This window comes from Rhamphochromis longiceps, linkage group LG6 (genome assembly GCF_057381845.1).
Source record: "Rhamphochromis longiceps isolate RC_006_pf linkage group LG6, R_longiceps_female_GT1.1, whole genome shotgun sequence".
NCBI classification, from domain to species: domain Eukaryota; kingdom Metazoa; phylum Chordata; class Actinopteri; order Cichliformes; family Cichlidae; genus Rhamphochromis; species Rhamphochromis longiceps.
In genome coordinates, this window is record NC_140562.1 from 492,718 (window position 1) to 513,243 (window position 20,526).

The window sequence follows — 20,526 nt, forward strand, 5'->3', positions numbered from 1 at the left end:
AAAGCTCAGATGTCTGTGCTGTCACTTGTTATGAAAATGGACAGAACCTGGGCTCAGGCTTCCTCTTCTTCTTTCCTTCCTCTTTAATAATAACCATAGATCAGTAAAATAGCCATATTTTTAAACAAATGATTGTGATGAAGAGAATTTTTTTTTCCAGTGTGCATGAACTCAAAATCTTTTAAGTTTAAATCTTTTTTGTTTACCAACAACTGGGCAAATCCAAACTTGATGTACCAGGTCAACTCAGCGAGCTCCTGTCTTGACCTCCCCTCTGCCGAGCGTACACACACACACACGCACACACACACTGTAAACCCCAACAGTCTACCTGACTTATAAAGTTTGTGGATATAACAATTAAAATTCCTCACAAAGTTGAAACAACTTAAAACTTTTCTGTTCGGTTAACGATTCAAACAGTTATAATTGTACATGGCTTAGAAGTTAAGAGTAAATACTGCTTTCTTAATTATGATTTTTGAGTAAATGTTTTTTTCCGAGCTCCGCATGTGGACGTCATGACGTCATGACGTCTTCTCTCTAACCTGAACGACGTTGACAGAAAATTCTGTTCAATATGGCTGCCCTTCTCGAGCGACTGGAGAACACATTTGGAGAAACTTGTAAGTAAAACTGAACCTTCGTTATGTTTATTTTTTCCGTAAAAAAGCAAGTATATTAATATGTTGCAGCCAATAACTTGTTTTCGAATGCGCTGTTGTGTTAAAAAGCACAGACCCAGGTGGTGAATAGTTGTTCGCGGTTGTTCGCGCTCTTTTTCAAACATAGATTATGTCGTCAGTTTTACAGTTTTAACCGATTAAAACACAGTTTTACGAAGAATCACACATAAAGAAAGGGTCTTAGTGATATTTTAACGACCCCTTGCCAACGCAAGAAAGTTGGCGTTTTTACAACAGCAGCCTCATTGTTCGGCAGGTTTTTTTTTTTCTTCTCATTAGCATCATTCAAAAGTGACTTAGCTAGCAGTGGCAACTTCTATCTAAAACAATTGAAATATAGCAAGGTGTTGTATATTTAGTGTGCTGATAAGGTTTTCAATATTTTTATTTTTTCTTCCAAGGCTGAAGGCCAAAGACAAAAAGACAGAAGAAAAAAAAATTCAGACTGCAATTAATTTCAGGTGGAGACAGTAAACACAGGTGAGTTGAAAGATCTATTGAAGAAACCATTCATTAAGTCCCTTAAGGTGAAGATTTCATATATTGATAATGATAAAATTAACACAAATTAAAAGTTTCACTGATAAACACAATTTTTCCTTGCTTTGAACCCCATGTTCTATATAGATCACAGCTCTGATCTGGAGAACACTATTTTAAAATACTGTGTAGGGTTTTTGTCAAATGATTAAGAAACATACTCTCTGTCACAAGAGACAGAAAGGTTGTATCTTAAAAGAAAAGTCTCCAAAATTTAGTAGAGTCTGATGTCATGCAGTTTCATAAACATGTATTCTCCCCAAAGAATGACACCTGAAAACTTTGCGTTAAATGAACTTTTCCCTTTTTAGGAGGCGCCTGATATCAACGTGAAACGCACTGCAGTACTTCGTGCCCTTCCTGTATACCTGCGGGAGGAGGACCCAGAATTCTTTTAGACATGTAATGTAAGTGTATTTTTGCATTACTTAAATTCTGCCAGTAAGATAAAATGCTATGGATTTTTTTAAATACAATTTAATACCCTAGCAGCTACCAAATTGTACAAACAAAATACCCTCTCTGTAGAAAACCCACACACACACAGGTCAGGAGCAGGGCACAGGCGTATCACAGCACTATGGCTATGCTGCAGGTGGCCCAAAAACCAGGCTGAAGTCAAGATTTAGTTTCTTTTTGAGATAAAGTCATGAAATAAAAAATTACTTTTTTTTTTAGAAAAATAATAAAAATACAAATTATGTAATGCAAGAAGCTAACACGTTAATGTACATTTTTCAAAAAAAGTAGAGTACCCTAACTCGTTACAAAGTAACCCACTACACTGCTGAATGTTTTGCTAGATTACAGGTCATGCTTGTCACATTCTCTCAAACCAACCTTACTTATTTAATTGGGGCGATCGTGGCTCAAGAGTTGGGAGTTCGCCTTGTAATCAGAAGGTTGCCGGTTCGAGCCCTGGCTCCGACAGTCTCGGTCGTTGTGTCCTTGGGCAAGACACTTCACCCGTTGCCTACTGGTGGTGGTCAGAGGGCCCGCTGGTGCCAGTGTCCGGCAGCCTCGCCTCTGTCAGTGCGCCCCAGGGTGGCTGTGGCTACAATGTAGCTGCCATCACCAGTGTGTGAATGGGTGTGAATGTCTGGATGACTGAATGTGTAAAGCGCTATACAAATACAGGCCATTTACCATTGATACTGTGTCTATTCCAGGCGGACGCATTGGATGAGTCGACCCTCATTGACACTCCAGTTGCCCTTCTCACAGTGGTTACCGACGGCGCTTCCCAGTCCAGTCCATTTTACTTCCTCAAGCATGGCTGTTTTGGTGAAAGGCGACTAGGTGATGCGTGATATTCCCAGATTTGCAAATGCATTTGCTTTATTGTTTGGCTTGATCTATGCTCTGCATTTAGACTACCCCAGGAAGCTGGTTCACACATTTGCCTTAGTCCAAAATATCTTCATGGGGCTTGATGACGGCAAACCCCTGAAACCCCTGTCTACATGCTCTTAAGGAATATAAGGCAATGTTTGTTAGGACACGCACTCTGTTACTGAGCACTTTGTTTGAAGCACTTTAAGCACTTTAAGTTTACTACAGGCTTTGGGTGGATTTAACTCCATCAGTTTACCTAATTTTCCTATACTTGACTGCCTTATCTGGTTATTTGGAAGCTGATCATCTTTGTACCCATTTTAAAAAATTGTTTTTCATTTCTATTTAAAAAAAAGTGATTAGTATTTGACTTTTTGTTTTGCATTTTTGTGTATTTTGAGAAAGATGCAATTAGGACTGATGTCGTCCTTTGTGAGTTTATAAAAAGATAAATGTTCTACACAGAATTTATAATGCTCACTTTATGGTGCCGATGTCCATGTTAGTTGTTTTATAAAAACATTTGTGATGTTTTTAAATTTTCATGAAAAAATGTTAAATAAACAAAATGTAAAGTAACTGAATTTCCGTACTTTTTTTTTTTTTAGTAGTCTACACTCACAACATATCTTTTAATTAATAATCAGATAATTTGAGTTTAGGTTGTAATATAATTGCATTGTGTTGCATCAAAATAATAAACTACAAGAAACACAAAAATATTGAAATTAAAGTATACAGTCTTTGAGTAAAGCTCAATTAATAAAATATAAAATATAATTTAAAATTTTTAGGTTAACAATAAATACAAATTTTGAGTACCCCATACTTAGAAGATATGAGTTTTTGTACTTAAATCTTTTGAGGTAATCAGTTTCCACAAAAGTTTTAAGTTCAGTCAACTTGTTCGGGTTTACAGTGCGCACACACACACACACACACACACACAGTATCATCATAAATGCCATGATATCTTTCTTGTTCAAATAGTTTATTCACTTAACAAAGAGGTAGCTCGGAAACTCAGTAAGAAGGAGGAAAAATAGTTTAAGGACACTTTCTCAAATAAAGAGGATTTCATCATCTTTCTGTACATAATGGGGCGATTGTGGCTCAAGAGTTGGGAGTTCGCCTTGTAACTGGAAAGTTGCTGGTTTGAGCCCCGGCTTGTACAGTCTCGGTCGTTGTGTCCTTGGGCAAGACACTTCCCCCGTTGCCTACTGGTGGCGCCAGTGTCCGGCAGCCTCGCCTCTGTCAGTGCGCCCCTGGATGGCTGTGGCTACAATGTAGCTTGCCATCACCAGTGTGTGAATGGGTGGATGACTGGTTGTGTAAAGCGCTTTGGGGACCTTAGGGACTAGTAAAGCGCTATACAAATACAGGCTAAATAAAAGAAGAGATACATCAGAAACAAATCAGTAGATCCAGAAATTATAGAGGCAAACTCTTTTCAGCTGTAGAGGTACACTTCATGTACTCATTCGTCTACAGTTCAAATGCCTGTGTTAGGGTGCATTGTTTCAGTTTCATTAAGTCTTCTTGCAGTTACATGATAATTATTATGCTGGAGTGATCAAAGCTCATAAACACCTGAGTTACACAATGAGTCTTTCAAATGTGTGGAATATCCCAGCTGTAACCTTTGCTTTCAGTTTGGTTAAATTCATCATTCAGATCACAGACTAAACAACAAGTACAGTAGGTCTTCCACTCCGCAATTAAAAATAGCAACACTCATGTAAGGCTTTATTCTCCATAGAGTCAACATAAAGCAACATTAAATAACGGATCTTTCATCTGAAAAAATTACAGTTTGTATAAATTTACACCGAAGACCAAAATACACACACATACATAAAACCCATAAATCACTTAAACCTATTAAAACACATGGAAAATTACCTCATTTGTTGTGCTATTCAAAGATGTGTATGTGTGTGTATTCAGGCCAAGTCATAAAGAAAACAATAGAGGTCAATATACTTTATGTTCTACAGTCGCTGCAGATTAATGAAATATAGTGGAAACCTGAAGATCCTAGGTATAGTAGTTTGTGGGAAATAAATACAGTGAAGTGACCATTTAGCTCTTGTGGCATGAAACTGCTTAGTGCATTATTATTTGCTTTTCTACAATATGATATTTGTTTAATAATTGATTTAGTGCATAAAATAGTTGATAAATAAAATGTTAAATATCTAATCATCATATCAAAAATCATATATTTGGAGGGAGTGTCTTTGACACATGCTGACTGCATTCTTCTTATAACCAGAACAGGAAGTGAGATCAGAGGAGAACAAGAGTGAGCAGTTTGGTGAAAGGAACAGGAAGGATGAAGAAGAGGTGAACATCCACACAGTTTAAAAGGAGACATCATGGCACAATAAGAGCACAAGCTCTAAGATGAAGACTGGTAATGATTAAAAACTGCACTAAATAGTATCATTCTGTGACTTCACACTTTAGGTAGTGCAAACATTTACCACTTTATATTAATTTTACTATATGTTTAAATAAATAAAAACAAATAACTTTAAAAGGTGCTGTTATTGAGTGAAAACTCAAAAGACTTCAGGGCTGTTGTAAGCCCTGTATGCTTCAAGATCCTAGCAACACCCTCGCCAGCAGCAGCAAACTGATATGGACCAGTTTATGCCTTTTATTTGGTTGTAAACTCTGATATACTTTTATAATTAACCTTTGGGTGACTACACAAAGACTGAGAGGGGATGACAGAGAGGGAGACAGATGGAGGAACTCAGCACATATAAGAAACAGGTAAGAGTGGACATGAAGTCAAAGTCAGGGACATGTCCGATAATAAAGACCTTCCACCTGGCTACATATATGTCACTTCTGCTTTGCCCACATTCATCTATGGTGATCGCTCATAACTAAGCAGGGTGCTATGCTCTTATCAAACGACGCCTTTAAAATAATTATTACAAGAATATATTTTTCGTTATTGTTTTAGTTGAATATAAAATGTTTGTGTGTGATTGTCAGTACAAAGAGGAAGCGCGGACAGAGAGACTGGAACTAACAGAGATCAGGTGGATTTTTCACAAAATCTACATGCATTAAATGGATGCGTTGTGTGCTTTTCAGTAGCACTCTGCTATTAATGTGAATAATAGCATTTAGCAGCATTCACATCACTGTAAACTTGAACAGGATGAATGCTACTATACTGATGTGACAGACTACAAATCTGTTCTCCACTCTCTGAATTGGTGTACACGAGTCTCTGTGCTGAGTCTGCTCAACAAAGTGTTTGGGTTTGCATGAATTCAAAAGCTGTCATTTAAAACCAGCTCTATTACCAGTTTGCTTCTTGTGCAGGTGGAGTCGCAGGGGGATTTTGAACTGTCTGTATTGTATAATGGTACTTTAAATACTTGATGATTTGGTGGACTGGCCTCTATGTGGTTAAGAGACTGAAACAATGCCGTGCAGGTTTCTCCTCTGATCTGCTTTTTCTTAAACTGTTTTTGAAATTTACTGGTCAACATGACTGTGCCATTGCATCGGGTTTTAAACTAAAGTGACCACCGTAAAGCTGATGTATTATATTAAAATCTGTTATTCTTAGACACTGCTGTAGGCCATCCAAAAATTACATTTCTTTTGAAGGCAACACTAAAAGCATGACATTAAGACTGAGCTGAGCCCTCCTAAAGGTTTGATGCTGGAGTCGCCCCTGATTGAGTGCTTCTCACACATTTATGATTTTGAACAATTTACAGTAAATAATATCAACAGTAAGTACTTTTAAAGATTAAACATATAATAATAGTTGCTAAATTCATGCAAGTCAAATAACTGATTGATCAACTACAGAAACAAAATTGTACTTCATGTGTTTCATGAGCACAAATCTTCATCTGTAAAATAACAACTAAAGATGTCAGATAATTGTAGTGAAGTTAAATGTACCAATTTCCACTTAGAAGCAGCGGAGAAGAAGCCACAAATGTGATGGAAAGACCAAATAAAATAAAATAAAGTACAAATTCCTTACATTTGTACTTTACTGTAGTAATTGTACTTAATATCATCTGGCAAAAAGGACCCAACAACCTTCATGCAAACTTCACAGTTTCTGAACAACTGAATGATCTACTTGATGCCTGAAACTACATTGAAAACACACATGACATATTTATATTTTAACAATCGAAAGTTCACATGTAGAAACAATTCACACCGAAGCAGCTTCTTGCAGAGCGGACTGTTTATTTTGAATGTTATTTTAATTTTATTATTTTCCATTACTCCGTGTAATGACTTGATTTATCCAACCAATGTAAGAGCAGACCTTCAGAGAAATAGTTGGTCCGGTACAGGCAGGTTCACAACCACCAACATGCACACCATGAATCTTGTTGTTTTTGGCCATCACTCCACCACCAGAATCACCCTGAGAGAGAAAACATAAATATTTTGTACCAAAACATCTGATAATGATACAGATAAAATGTTGGCAGCATGGTAACTCACCTTACATATGTCCACTCGAGGTTCTTTGTAACACATCGTGTTTCCATTTGGCCATAAGAATGCTGAATTACATGGATGGAGGTTAAGCTCACACTCAACAACATGCATCTTTGCACACTGGAGATGAGGCGGTTCATCAGGGACTAGAGAAAAAAGGAAAATAACAAATGCTACTGCATGTTTCATGCAAGGAAATCAGATATTGAAAGAAACATGCTTTGCCTCATTTCTGGAACAAAATGTGTTCTTTAAAAGAAGCTGAGCAGCATTTAAAAAGGAGGGAAATTGACAGTATATCCACAAAAAAATGAAATAAATACTTTATGTCATCACAGTTTTCAAATAAAATGAAAAAGTAACTATAACAGGCACACAAGACAAAATCAAAGTATAATATAAACTAAAAAATTGTGAAATAATCAAAACAATACTGGTCTTACGTTTGTTGTAGTTTACATCAACCGTATAGCCACCATGGCCTGCAATCTGAATGACATCCATCCTACAAATTAAAAAATAAATAAAATTCCATCTCCATGTCTGCAGGCTGAGTATTTCCAGTTCACTCTAAGTCAGCTAATCTTTTCAGATTCAAACATTTTATTAAAACATTACATTTCCTTCCATTTCCTCATGCTCGTGTTTTATTGTCAGTTATTATAGATCATGGATGTAGCTCCTAAGCAGGTACCTAAAATCAAAACCAGAACCCTCTGCTCAATATTCAAGTCTCAGTTACATTATTGTTAATAAAGAAGCTCTGCAGTCACTAATGGGGGTTTGTAACTTCAAAAGCATGATGTCATTTTGTTCATAGACTACAGATGTTGCTACATTTTTTTGCTCTTCCTGGAAGTTTAAAAAACCAACCAACTAAACAAGAAAAATACATATTATGTCAACATATTCCAGAATTCAAACTTTACACTTAAAAGGTTACTCAAAACTCACTTTTTGCGACGTGTACATTTAGGGAAGACAACAGGCTTAATCTTATTCTCTGGTGGGTCGATTTTCAGAAGCATGATGTCATGTTTTCCTGTTTGGTCCTCAAAGATTTTGTGATCAATAATTGTCACCATTCTTCCTGGACCTGGATGAATTCCTACATATGCAGACATAGTCCTAAACAATGGAAATGGTAAAAGAACAAAATACCAGTAATGATTTTTGTCTCTGGACTGGTTTTTTTTAAAATATGTGAAACAGTCATTTCTCACCATCCAGGTTGATCTTTCCAGCAGTGAGCTGCAGTTAGAACCCACTGGCTGTGGATCAGAGAGCCGCCACATAGATGATATTAATGTGTTCCATGGGTCAGAGTTATGTGCACGTGATACAGACGATCATTTTTCTCACAGCTATGGTCGTGAAAGATTCTCTTGTGCAAATCCACCTCTGTGCACACCGTGAAACCTGAGAGAAGAGTAATATACTTACAGATGGTTGGCTTACCACCTGAACAACATATTGTGCAGCAACTATACTCGCAGTCCCAATTGTTCTGTTTCACAAACTCTTTGCCTTTTTCAGTGATATAGATGCAAAGCTCAGTGACAGTTATTTATTTGCTTCAGTAGCTCATTAGGGTCTGTCTCAAACTTTTTATAAAAGCAGTATAAAAAAAGCATGAAACATCAGTTGTTCAGTTAATGTGATATTGGCTCACTTGATATAACAATTTCTTTTCTTTTATTTGTCTTGTACATATCGTTATTGCACTTCCATAAGTGACAACATTGAACACCGATGTTTGACAGAAACGAATCCACAATGTCTCATTCACTCAGTACAAAACCTTGAGGCTGTTTTCCTGCCTTAGTGAACAAAGATATGAAATGCTATTTGATTATGAGTAAGCTCAAAATGAAGTTCATTGTTCTGTGACATACAGCTGTCTTACAGCCTTAAAACTTTTTGTGTGGGCCTCTTTCAGTGGTCACTTATTGCACTCTTAGTTGTTAATACTCAATATTCAGTTTTTCCCCATGCAGGTTAATCAGTCATGTTTGCATGGTTGTAAAATAAACATATTCATTGTTAATTATTGATAATCAATAAGTACATAACCTAAGAAGTTGTTTCACTTCCTCCTGAATCATATCTTGATATTGTTACCTTTTTAATAATAGCACAACTTTAATCAATTGAATTCTTTCACCTCAGGTGTCTATTTCCAAATCCACTCTAAGCTTCTTCAGAGCGGTTGGTGTGTGTGTGTCCAGGTGGCAAAGACCTTAAGGTCAGATTTGTGATATTTGGCTGTATAAATTAAAATATGCATACTATGTGATGTGATTGCAGAGAGATTCAGATGGTGTAAGAGGAGATTTAATGGTTCATTACCTGGACACAATTTAAACTACCATTTATCACAACTACCACCACCATCACCCAGGACCTGAAGTGGGAGCCCACCATCACCTCCGTCATTAAGAAAGCCCAGCAGAGGATGTACTTCCTGAGGCAGCTGAAGAAATTCAACCTGCCAACACGGACGATGACGCAATTCTACACTGCAATCATCGAGTCCATCCTCACCTCCTCCATCACCGTGTGGTACGCTGGAGCCACTATCAGGGACAAACAGAGACTGCAGCGTGTTGTGCGCTCTGCTGAGAAGGTGATTGGCTGCAGACTCCCATCTCTGCAGGACCTGTACACCTCCAGGACACTGGGGCGTGCAGCTCGGATCACAGCTGACCCTTCTCACCCTGGACACAGTCTGTTTGACCTGCTCCCCTCAGGCAGGAGGCTCCGGTCCATTCGCACCAAAACCTCTCGCCATAAGAACAGTTTCTTCCCCTCTGCTGTCGGACACATGAACAATAACCGTATGACTGTTCCCACCACTAACACATGACCCTACGCTGTGTTCACTGCATCATTCCATGTTTGGCACTGATCACCACCTGCACTCATGTATATATCATGTATATATCTATCTACTTAGCACTTTTAATTCTTACTCTTATTTTTATTTTCATGTCTATTTAAACGTAATTTATAACAGTATGTTTGCACTGAAGCACCGCAGCAATTTCCTAATGTTGTAAACCTGCTCAACATTTGGCAATAAAACCCTTTCTGATTTCTGATTTCTGAACTAGCTTGTAGCAGTATTTCTCTCTTTCTCTTTCTTTCCCACACATGCATGAGCGTGCAGTGGCGTGTGAGCACCTACAGAGTTAGTTTTTCGAATATATTTCAAATATGGACCCAAATGCAGAACTCAGGAGACAAAGGATGAACTCAAAGATCAGCTTCAATGCAGTAGCACAAAATACAAAAACACAGTGGCAGGGCAGCAGCAGGGAAACTGGATACTAGCAAAACCAGGGAAACACTGAGGAAGGAAACAATACAGAGAGGGAGGACACAGCAACCAATTAAGACAAACTGAGGGAGTAAATACACAAGGAGCTCAGGACAAACAGGAGACACCTGGGAGGGCAGCTGAACCTAAATAAGAAAACGAGACAAGCGACGTAAAACTAAATAAAAACCACAAGAGACAACAGACTAACACAATAAGTAACTTGGTGTGCAAGAACAGAAACACAGACGTGACACAGAACGCAGGACAATGGAGGAAAATAAACTCACTGAACTACTTTTACAAATTACAAAAGGAGATAGTCTGAGAAATAAGCTCGAGGCTACAAAATTCAAAGTAACCAGAACAAACTAAGCATAAAGATGAAAGGTGAAAATTTAAATCACAAATAAACTAAGAAACAAATTGAAACTATTTAATAATAACAGCAGTATCTTGGGCTACGTCCACACGTACCCGGGTATTTTTGAAAACGCAGATTTTTCTATGCGTTTGCACCTTTCGTCCACACGTAAACGGCGTTTTCGGTCACTGAAAACGGAGATTTTTAAAAACTCCGGCCAGGGTGGATATTTTTGAAAACTCAGTTTTTGCGTTTACGTGTGGACGAGAAAAATGGAGAAAACGCAGCGTCAAAGGTGTGCGCATTTTTTGACGTCACACTGTGCGCCAGGTTATTGTTTCGGTGAAATGAATTTCTACAATGGCGGACTTACACAAAATACCATTACTGTTCATTTTACTCTCTGCAGTGTTTAAATGCTTACACAGTTACTGTCCCTCCACACATAGGACTCAGTTCTGCTTCTATGCGCCATCTTTGTTTACTCTTTCCCACCCAGGCTGACTTCTGATTGGCCAACATTTCTACATGGATAGGAATATAGCGCCATCTGCTGCTTTGGCATGTTCCTAGCAGCGTTTTCCTTCGTCTTTGGCTTTTACGTGTGGACGGGATTAAAAAAAAAACGAAAACGGAAAATCTCCGTTTTCAAAAACACCCGTGTACGTGTGGACGTAGCCTTGTTTTGTGTTTCTGGCTTCTAGGGATTCTAGAAGTGGAAAAATGTACTTGATGGAAGGGAAGAGCAGTCATGCTGTCAAAATGTAAAGTAAAACATGAGTTGAATCTATTAATTTACACACTTTTCTTATTTGCCTTTCCATCATACTGTGTCATAATGTGCTATTTCTTCTCTGCTGTGCTGAATTTCACAATAGAAGACGACCATTTGGCAGCCACTGTGCAGAGCTGTGGCCCAACTCCAAATGTGACCAGAGCTCTTATCCATCCATTTAGTGGGTTTATCAGCAGTGATCAGTCCCATAGATATGGGCTAGTCGGGCTTTCTACACCTGCTAGTCAGTTCAGAAGGTTGTTATCATCCATTCAGATGGAGGATCACTAACAGGAGGATGGGAAGACTCCAGAATCCATTCTCACTGATCTCCGGTGGATACGGCAGTGTTTACAAGTGAGATGATTTAAATGGACAGCATTTATAGAGTGACTATAAAAAGTCAGCGAGTCTGTGTCTGTGCTGAACCATTTAGAATCAGGTTTTGAGTCAGGCTGCATTGAGTGTGGGACTTAAAAGCATTAGGCTTGAAGATGGTATGAAAATCTCTACTTACCTTCTACGCTATATTTTTGTTACTGATTTATTAATACATTTTACATTGTTTCTTTTGTTTATCAGTAGAGAGAACACAGATTTCAGAGGCGCAAAGAGAAGCACTGTTGCTTCATACTTAATACTTTAAAGCTGCATTAGGGGAAGACAAGAAGCAGAAGTACTTCCAGGCACAGCCACAGTGAGGGAGCAGACACCTTACACTGAGTTCGGTGCTGGACCAAGGCCAGGAAGATCGTGAAGGACCTCAGCCATCCCAACAACAGACTGTTCTCTCTGCTGAGGTCAGGAAAGCGATTCCGCTCCCTGAAGACCAACACAGAGAGACTGAGGAGGAGCTTCTTCCCGCAGGCGATACGGTCTCTCAATCACACCACCACACAGTACTGACCCACACATACAGTTCTTACACACACACTGGACTTTCTGGACTTTGGTTTTGCACAACACTGGTCACTATATTCTTCATTTCCGGTTAATACTTGTACAGCTGCTGTTATTGTGTATATATTTATTTATATTTAGATTTCTTCATACATTCTTATATAGTTCTATATTGTGTATTTTGTTGTACAGTTATTTTATTTTCAACTTTAATGTATATATTTATCTTTATCTTATTCTTCCCAGTTAAATTTACCCTTCATTCTAATTTGTGTTGTACAGTTATTTCATTTTTAACCTTAATTTATATTCTATTCCTTCCTAGTTAAATTTACCCTTTTTAATTTTTCATATTTATTTCCTATCTTATTCATAGCCTTTTCCTTTTTTTGTTTTCTTTAGGTCACGAGCAGTTGTCCAAGCATTTCACTACATATCGTACTGTGTATGACTGTGTACGTGACAAATAAAATTTGAATTTGTATTTGTATTTTGAATTTGTATTTGTATTTGAATTTGAGTTCAGAGAAGTCAGAATTTCAAGAAGCGTCTGAAACAGCTCAGGTTTGGAAAGAAGCCTTTTATGTTGGGTGTTATAAAAAATATACACATATTTATAATAACAACTATAATATTATTATAAATAGTAGTTATTCTCTTATTATTATAAATAAATATCAAACATTTCAGTTGATTTTCTATCACATATATTGTGTTAGCCCTGTGATAAACTGGCAGCCTGTCCTGCTTTTGCCCTGTGGCAGCTTCAACCTCCCACTGTCACGATCCTGGGTCTTTTGACCCAGCGTTTTAAGTTTTAGTTTATTTTTGATGTTTATGGTTTATTTTTAAGTTCATCAGGTTATCTAAGCTCATTTGTTTATTTAGATTCCTCTTGTGTCTTCTACCCCTGTGTTTTAGTCTCCCTTTGCCCTCTTATGTTATCAAGTTTATATTGTCTTGTCTGCGTCTCATGTTTCCTGTTTTATTTTGAAGGTCTGTGTCCTATTTCAGTGTAGTCAGCTTTGCTTCCTTTGTCTCCTTATGTCAGAGTAGTGTCAGCTGTTTCCCCATGTGTTTCCACTTCCCCCTAATCACCCTTGTGTGTATTTATTCTGTGTGTTTCTGTTCATTCTTTGTCAGGTTGTCTGTTGTTCCATGTCTCCAGGAGTGTCCATGTTTATGTTTTTGCAACGTTCAAGGTTTTGTTCTTTGCATTTAGTTTTCCCAGTTTACTTCTAGTTAGGTTCTTTCTTGTGTGCATCTGCCTTTTGTTTTTGTACTCGTTTATCAGCCACATTAAACGGCTCGCTTTTAACCTGACCGTGTTTTACCCAGCAGACATTTATTTCAGTGACTCTTTTGAATTTAACGGACTTTGGATTATTTCCTGTGCAGGAGGAGGAGAAGGAGGCTATTCGGGCTCAGATGACCCGGATAGCCACGGCTAACCCAAGGTTTCTGGATTTTCTTGCCTGATGATTTAAAGAACTTTGTTACTGCCTCAACCTCAGTAGTAATATAACTAGTTTAGGAGCATTTCACTTTTCTTTTGTGCTCTGAAAGACACAGAGGCTAATAGTTTTTAAAACAGAGTACCACAAACAACATGTATCCCTTTAGAAATAAACTTTTCTTGTGATACTTCTAAAAACCACATTCTTAACTAGCCACAATAGCACTGTATCGACTCCCCAATGTTCCTTTAATACACAGGTGTCAAACTCTGGCCCGCAGCCTAATTACATTTGGCCCGCGAAGCCATACCAAATTACTATTAGAGCTGGCCTACTGGTATTATACAGCTAATATATATATTGTTTAGTATTAAGCTTTGCTTGTTCCATATTCAGGTTTCCAGCAAAACTTATTTGAGTCCATAAGAAAATATTCATTCTTATATCTGGAGGAAGATTTTTTTTTCAATAAATATTAATGTTAGCCCACGACTTTGTTCCAGTTTTGAATTTTGGCCCACTGTGTATTTGAGTTTGACACCCCTGCTTTAATACAACCTATAATTGTCTAGTAGCCACACAAACGCACTGCAACAGTAAGACTTGATGATTAGACAGAGGGGGTTACAGGTAGGGCCCCAACAGTCAGCAAAACAAGTCATAAAACAATAAAAGCTGCATACTTATCAAGAGCATCCCAGCACACACATCCCAACTGTAGTTCCATAGTTTCCACCTTTTTTCTTTACAAACTGCTCTTTTCATCTCTCCATGTCAGAGGTCAACTGAAACCAAGTCCACCTATATAAAAACACCCCATCAGACACACAGTATTTTCCTCAGCACTTCACAACTTTCGCAAGGTATATCGTTTTAACTTTTTTTTTCGGACCCCGGACACAGCGCTGTGAGGTAGTTAGCACACAATTTGGCCATGTAGAAAGCATCGTTTGTTTGGAACGCGTCATCACTGTTCATAAGAGTTTAATTTAATCAAACCTCATTTCAGGATCTACGTGGCTCCTCATCACTCGCCGATTCATCATTTTATTTAAATATCTGAATTTTCAGAATGGTGATCCAAGCGGGACACAGAGGCTGCTAGTTTTAACGCACCAGAATGCCGCAAATATAAATAAAAGTCTGACTATCCCGAGAGCCTAGCCGCAGCGACACCTTTCTTTCAAATGGATGCCTGCAGGTGCGTTGGAGCCGACTTTGCTACCCGCACAGAGCGTTTCTGACAGTCGGGCGCTGCTTATGCAATAAAGAAAAACAACAATACAGCATGTTTCTCTGCTCCAAGACATCCGCGGTCCTTTCACACGGTAAGCATGTCTGTTATACCCAGCGCATAAATGTCTGTATGTCAGCGCTGATTAAACCCTGTTTTAAAAAAAAGAAAGAAAAAAAGAAATGTTTACGTGGAGGCTGTTGGCTCATTGGTGTCAGATGAACTTTTTTTCAATCACTGCACTGAGGGCATTAAAATAAATACAGTAACCATGAAAATAAGTTTTGTTGATAAAATACATTTCTTGAAACCGTCCATTGTTTTGTCCGAACTCTGAACACTGAATCCAATTTTCAAACTAAAAGCAGTGCTTTCAAAATTTACACTAAAGCAAAAAACCTACAAGAACAAAAAATAAACAAAATAAAATGATAGTACATAGTGACATATGTGTTTTATTTCTCATAACACATCATTTCCATCTTGTCTTCAGTCCTGCATTTTTATACTTCTAAGACCAAAATGAAAACTAAACTCTTCATATTCACAAACACTATTTGTTTCAGGATTTCATCATGATTCATTTTCCATATGAGGCAGTGCTTTCAAATTACTTTTGAAGTAGTACAGAGAAATTACTCTTCTCCTCTTCTTTTAAATTGCATCAATATTTTCCAACTGAGCAGTAAAAGGACACGGAAGTCAAACATGAAGCATCAACGTGATGTTTAGATGTCGATTAATATTACAATAAGAGACTAAAGTAACTCGCTTTGAACACTTCAGTTTTCTCTCTTGATGCTGCTGTTTGTTTCCTCCTCCACTTGTATTTTTCTGCACTTCAGTGAATGTGCATAGCGCCCTCTGTTGTATGTTTGGGAGAACTGCACTGCACTGTCATCAAACGAAACTGTGCAGAGGTGGAAAATGAGCAAAGGAAGCACATCAACTGAAGAAGCTTCTTGGATCAGAAGTTAAACATCATCCAGAACCTTAAAGAAGTAAAGTCGCTTTCTTTCCAGGCTCCTTAGACAACCATGACCTGGATGACTGAGAACCTACAAACACACATGAGCAGCAGTTTATTTAATGTGGACCTGAGCAGTGCCCAAACCAACAACCAAACAATTTTTATTGAACCCTACTTCAGCCAATCAGCAGTCTTTATCTGTTTCAGCATCAAACACAAACCACAACTTGAAGAGAGGTGACAAATCCACAAACACCTTCAAATGTAAACACACATCACACATGATGAACATGGATCCTAACATAGTTGATACTTTTTTTTGTAAAGCCTGATACTAAATGTATGCAGGCCACCTGAACTGCTTTGTCTCGAGTGCCGCCCACTGGGTTGGTCACTAGAACTGTGTGTTGCCATCACTGGAGCCGTGGTTGGTCTTTTAGATTATTTAGACTGGGACTGTTTTTGTTGATTAGGCGGCATGGTGTCCTGACGGCTGCCTCTGTTGTTTTTTTTCCCAGGAGGAGGAGAGTGGAGCACAGGTGGACAGCAGCCACGGAGCAGAGAGCACGGAGTTTTGGGTGAAGACATGACACAGGAGTCGAGGGAGCTCAAGAGATTATTGTGTTGTCTTATTTACTCCACTGTAAATAAAGAGCACTGTCCATCGCACGAGTCCTGCTTTTGGGTCCTCCTTCCCCACTTCACAAAGACTGAAACTAATTATACAGGTAATAATAAAGGAACCAAAAGTTCACATCTATAGCTTTAAATTTGGACAAATCTGTCAACACAACCATCATGAATAGAATAAAATACAAACAAACACTGAAACTAATGAAAAATTACACATGATATATGAACTGTGGAAACTAACTGAACAATAAAACTCAGAATAAACAAATTCAAACATTATATGAAAGGTATAAACTGATTTGCATCTTATTGATTTGCAGGCTCACTTTGCTCCGGGACTTGACGACTGGCCCAACCCGTACAGTCTTTGTCTCTTAATACTGAATGTTGAAAACTGATACTCATGGACACCTTATTTCAGCCTCTTTACTTTGCATAAGAGACCCAAAGCTTTACATCAACATGATGTTGTCTAGTGGACCAGCACGTCCATTACATGTTTTGCCGTTATTGCTGTTTGTTACGAGTTCAAATATTGAGGGTGAGCACAAAACAATAATGGTCCAGAAGAGCTTCGGTCAAACAATGATTTTAATGAACACGTGCGTGGGGAGATGAACACTGCCCACAGACAGCATCGATCTCCGCCCAATGATACACAAGCAGTTGTTTTATACCATCAGGGTTTACTTTTATGACGCCCCCTCATGCGTCAAGCAGATACAACACAGGCATAAGTTTCAAAACCACAAATGTTCTGTTGACGACTTTGGACACATTTAAAAGGACATCTTCTCCGTCTGGAGGCCAGGTGCTTCCTATTAATCTTCTAACTCTCGCTTATCTCCTGGAACAAACTGTCCCTTAGGCAGACACAATTTTGCAGTCACAAGCTTTTGCAAACTATTATTTGAACTCTTACACCAACAACGCCGTTAAACTCGCCCTCCCAGAAGCCATCGTCCTCGTGGGTCTCTCTGCTCAGGATGGGGATGATGGCGCCTTCTGGGAACGACAGCTCATCTTCCGTTTGTCCCGCGTAGTCGTACAAAGCCTTTGCGAATGAAACTGCAACACAGACAGTGGCAACGAGGGTATTAAACAAAGCAGGAAATCAAAACTCCGATATTATCTGGTGGAGGCGGATCTCACTCCTCGAGTCTCCGTTGACGGAGCCGGTTGGGAGTTCGGTTTCAGGTTCGGTGGAGTTGCTGGAGGACTGGGATCGGGCGTCCAGCGCGGCCAGCGACTGCAGCATGCTCAGCAGGCTATTGAAGGAGGGCAGCTGCAGGTATTTCTCCGGGACGTAGCCCACCTGTCCGCTACGGTTTCTGGCCTGGAAACACAGACAATGCACACAGACGATGACAACAGCCAAAAATGTTTCAACAGGAAAACTCCTAATGAGAAAAAATAAAGTCAGATGTAAAGAGTAGGGCTGTAACAATATCACTGCATCGTCGCCAGAATTTAATAACAGCCACAAAGAGAATAATAGGAGAGCTTTTGTTCGCTCTTCCTGAATTAACGAGAAATCTAAAATCCTAAACAAGCCTCTGCTGAATTCATGAAGCTTGATTTCATGAACACCGGTGGCCTCCCCTTCCGCTGCTTACTTATTTTCATTCAGATTGAAAACACTCAGAGGTATTGGGATCTCTGTTGGGGCATGCTGTGGGGAATCACAGCACTAAAACAGATCTATATAAATGATATTGCTCACATTTTTATGTATGATTATATTCATTAAAATAAATACCCCATTAAAACACTATATCTGTATATGAAAAGATAATCACCTAAGTAAATACACATAAAATATTGGCTCAACACGTGGAACATTTGCACAATGGCTCACAGGAAAGCCAGACTTACACAATAAACAAAAGTAAAACAGCAACAATGCACAATGTTCCTTCAGGGAAATGATCTGAAAACAACCACACACAAAGTACATTTAAGTAGACACCACTGACCACCCGAAAAATGTCCTCAAAGACTTCTCAAATTTTCTCCCAAAGGTCCAGGAGCAACTTTGTAACAGTCTGTGACAAACAAAGTGAAAATGATAACTAAGTAGCTGGGAGATCATCAAATTAACATTTTATATCCATGACCAGGTCACTCCGCAGATCTCAAACTGATCAAGAGTCCACGAACCGCTGTTAAAAAGCAGAAGCTGACAAACTGTGATCAAACCGGAGCGCTGCTGAGGCAGGATTGGATCACCATCAATCAGGATTTGGTCCAGATTTTCAGTAGCTGCACTTAAGGTATGAATTTAAAAACTGCCTCATTCATGAATTATTGCATTCACAAACTTGGGTGCCATGCCCGCCCACCTGCCTGCCCGGCTGCGTGACGAGAATCTCCCATCAGCCCTTTACGGCTGCGGGGCCAAAAAAACGAAGCAGAGAACTGTGTATTTGTACATTTTTTGATTTGTCTTTATGTTCAGCAGAGCTTCTACCACCCAGGCCAACCTGACCTGCCTCAATGCACCGCACGCATTTTAGTTGAATTATTCTAATTCCTGAAGCCACATCAGTTCAACTGATCCCAGAGAAACACTAAAACGTCCAGTAGATAGTCTGTACCGGTGCGAGATCTTATAAAAACTGAAACTAAATGTTTGTCAAACAGTCTAAGAGCCAGAGAGTGAACTAATACACAAAACAACCAACCCTCAAACATGAGAGTGCATCTGCTACATAACTGTGTTTGTGTTATTTTTGTACCTTGACCCAGTCCTCCATGTCGCCATCATCGATGACCTCCAAGATTTCCTGCTCCTCGATGGTCAGCTCGTCTGGCTGAGAAGCCTGCAGACAGACAAACACGTTCATTCAAATTAAAGCTGCGATGTAACAGTTTAACCATCTTCATTTCACCCGTGATGTATATTTTTCAAATACCGCCACACTGGTGAACGGACAAAAATGCTCACTGTGGCTTCAATAACATCAGCCAGAACACTGAAGAAAACACTGAGACCATGCCTGCATTTATACCACACTTTACTCAGGACTCAGGTAATATAAAACAACTAATACTCCAAAGCAGCACAAAACTCAGACTTAAACTAGAATTTCTGTACAAATTCAAAGAGCAGGTGTTTTAAACCTGGACACAGAATCATTAGTGCCACAAAGTTTGGGAAAGTAAATCTAAATGGGGGTTAAACACGACTGGAACTGATTAAAAACAGCCAAAACAAAAAGTGGCTTCACTTCAAAGTCAGAATTATAATTGGTATCCCAGTATTCGCTGCCTGTCTGTTGTCAGACGCATTTATGTGACCATAAATACCACTTAAGTGGGAAAAGGAACTTCTGGTCATCTCTGCTTGGACTGCTGACTCAAGTGTCAAAAAATGATTTGATAGAGGAACTTGTATTGGAAAAAAGAGGAGCAGGGTATTGATCCCTGTTGATTTACCCGTCAGTCTACAGTCATAACTTTACCTATGACTAAAATCTGACACAAATGAGCATCTTCTGAAGGATGTCACCAGTCCTTCACCTGGTGACATGTTAAAGATCCACGTCCAATCCAAATATTTAATTAAAAGTGGAGGTTGTGCATTTATTTAGGAAGATAAACAGTCTGATAAAGTCGGAACAAACACGAGCTGGAAATAGTCCCACGGTGAGGAAATGAGACGACACATCTGTAAATAAAAACTAAAAATGGGAAATAATCTAAGTTCCTGTGCAGGGCAAGGAGTACAGTACAAAGTTCACTGTTCTGCCTTCAGGCTCATAGTTCAGACTAACAAAGATAAAGACCAATCACGCAGGACTTATTATGTTT

The 20,526-nt window shown here is 38.8% G+C and overlaps 2 protein-coding genes and 2 long non-coding RNA genes across 4 annotated transcripts; 2 read left to right on the top strand and 2 right to left on the bottom strand.

Moving 5' to 3' along the window:
• Positions 1–511: 511 nt before the first annotated feature.
• LOC146667033 (uncharacterized) lies at positions 512–3,140 on the top strand. Its single transcript, XR_014911936.1, has 4 exons — positions 512–626; positions 1,088–1,166; positions 1,538–1,633; positions 2,396–3,140. It is a non-coding gene; the product is annotated as an uncharacterized LOC146667033 (long non-coding RNA).
• Positions 3,141–6,813: 3,673 nt separating this feature from the next.
• LOC146667034 (serine protease 1-like) lies at positions 6,814–8,185 on the bottom strand. Its single transcript, XM_085408410.1, has 4 exons — positions 8,016–8,185; positions 7,505–7,566; positions 7,065–7,207; positions 6,814–6,984 (listed from the first exon to the last, which is right to left on the bottom strand). The coding sequence occupies exons 1-4, from the start codon at positions 8,183–8,185 to the stop codon at positions 6,826–6,828; spliced, it is 534 nt and encodes a 177-aa protein (XP_085264536.1). The 3' UTR covers positions 6,814–6,825.
• A 6,481-nt stretch (positions 8,186–14,666) lies between these two features.
• LOC146667035 (uncharacterized) lies at positions 14,667–16,734 on the top strand. The gene is made up of 3 exons (XR_014911937.1): positions 14,667–14,788; positions 14,948–15,204; positions 16,599–16,734. It is a non-coding gene; the product is annotated as an uncharacterized LOC146667035 (long non-coding RNA).
• On the bottom strand, positions 15,614–19,531 carry LOC146667036 (F-BAR and double SH3 domains protein 2-like). The gene is made up of 4 exons (XM_085408411.1): positions 19,452–19,531; positions 17,866–18,049; positions 17,636–17,781; positions 15,614–16,168 (listed from the first exon to the last, which is right to left on the bottom strand). Exons 1-4 carry the CDS (start codon positions 19,467–19,469, stop codon positions 16,085–16,087), a joined length of 432 nt encoding a protein of 143 aa, XP_085264537.1. The 5' UTR covers positions 19,470–19,531; the 3' UTR covers positions 15,614–16,084.
• Positions 19,532–20,526: the final 995 nt, after the last annotated feature.

Excerpts from the sequence above, each read along its gene's own strand:
- LOC146667034 (XM_085408410.1), bottom strand. The coding sequence starts at position 8,185 with ATGTCTGCATATGTAGGAATTCATCCAGGTCCAGGAAGAATGGTGACA. Across the intron at positions 7,208-7,504 it reads TGATGTAAACTACAACAAAC|TCCCTGATGAACCGCCTCAT; the intron begins GTAAGACCAGTA and ends TTTTTTCTCTAG. Across the intron at positions 6,985-7,064 it reads CTCGAGTGGACATATGTAAG|GGTGATTCTGGTGGTGGAGT; the intron begins GTGAGTTACCAT and ends TTTCTCTCTCAG.
- LOC146667036 (XM_085408411.1), bottom strand. Across the intron at positions 17,782-17,865 it reads CGTCAACGGAGACTCGAGGA|TTTCATTCGCAAAGGCTTTG; the intron begins GTGAGATCCGCC and ends TCTGTGTTGCAG. Across the intron at positions 16,169-17,635 it reads AGTTTAACGGCGTTGTTGGT|GTTCTCAGTCATCCAGGTCA; the intron begins GTAAGAGTTCAA and ends GTGTGTTTGTAG.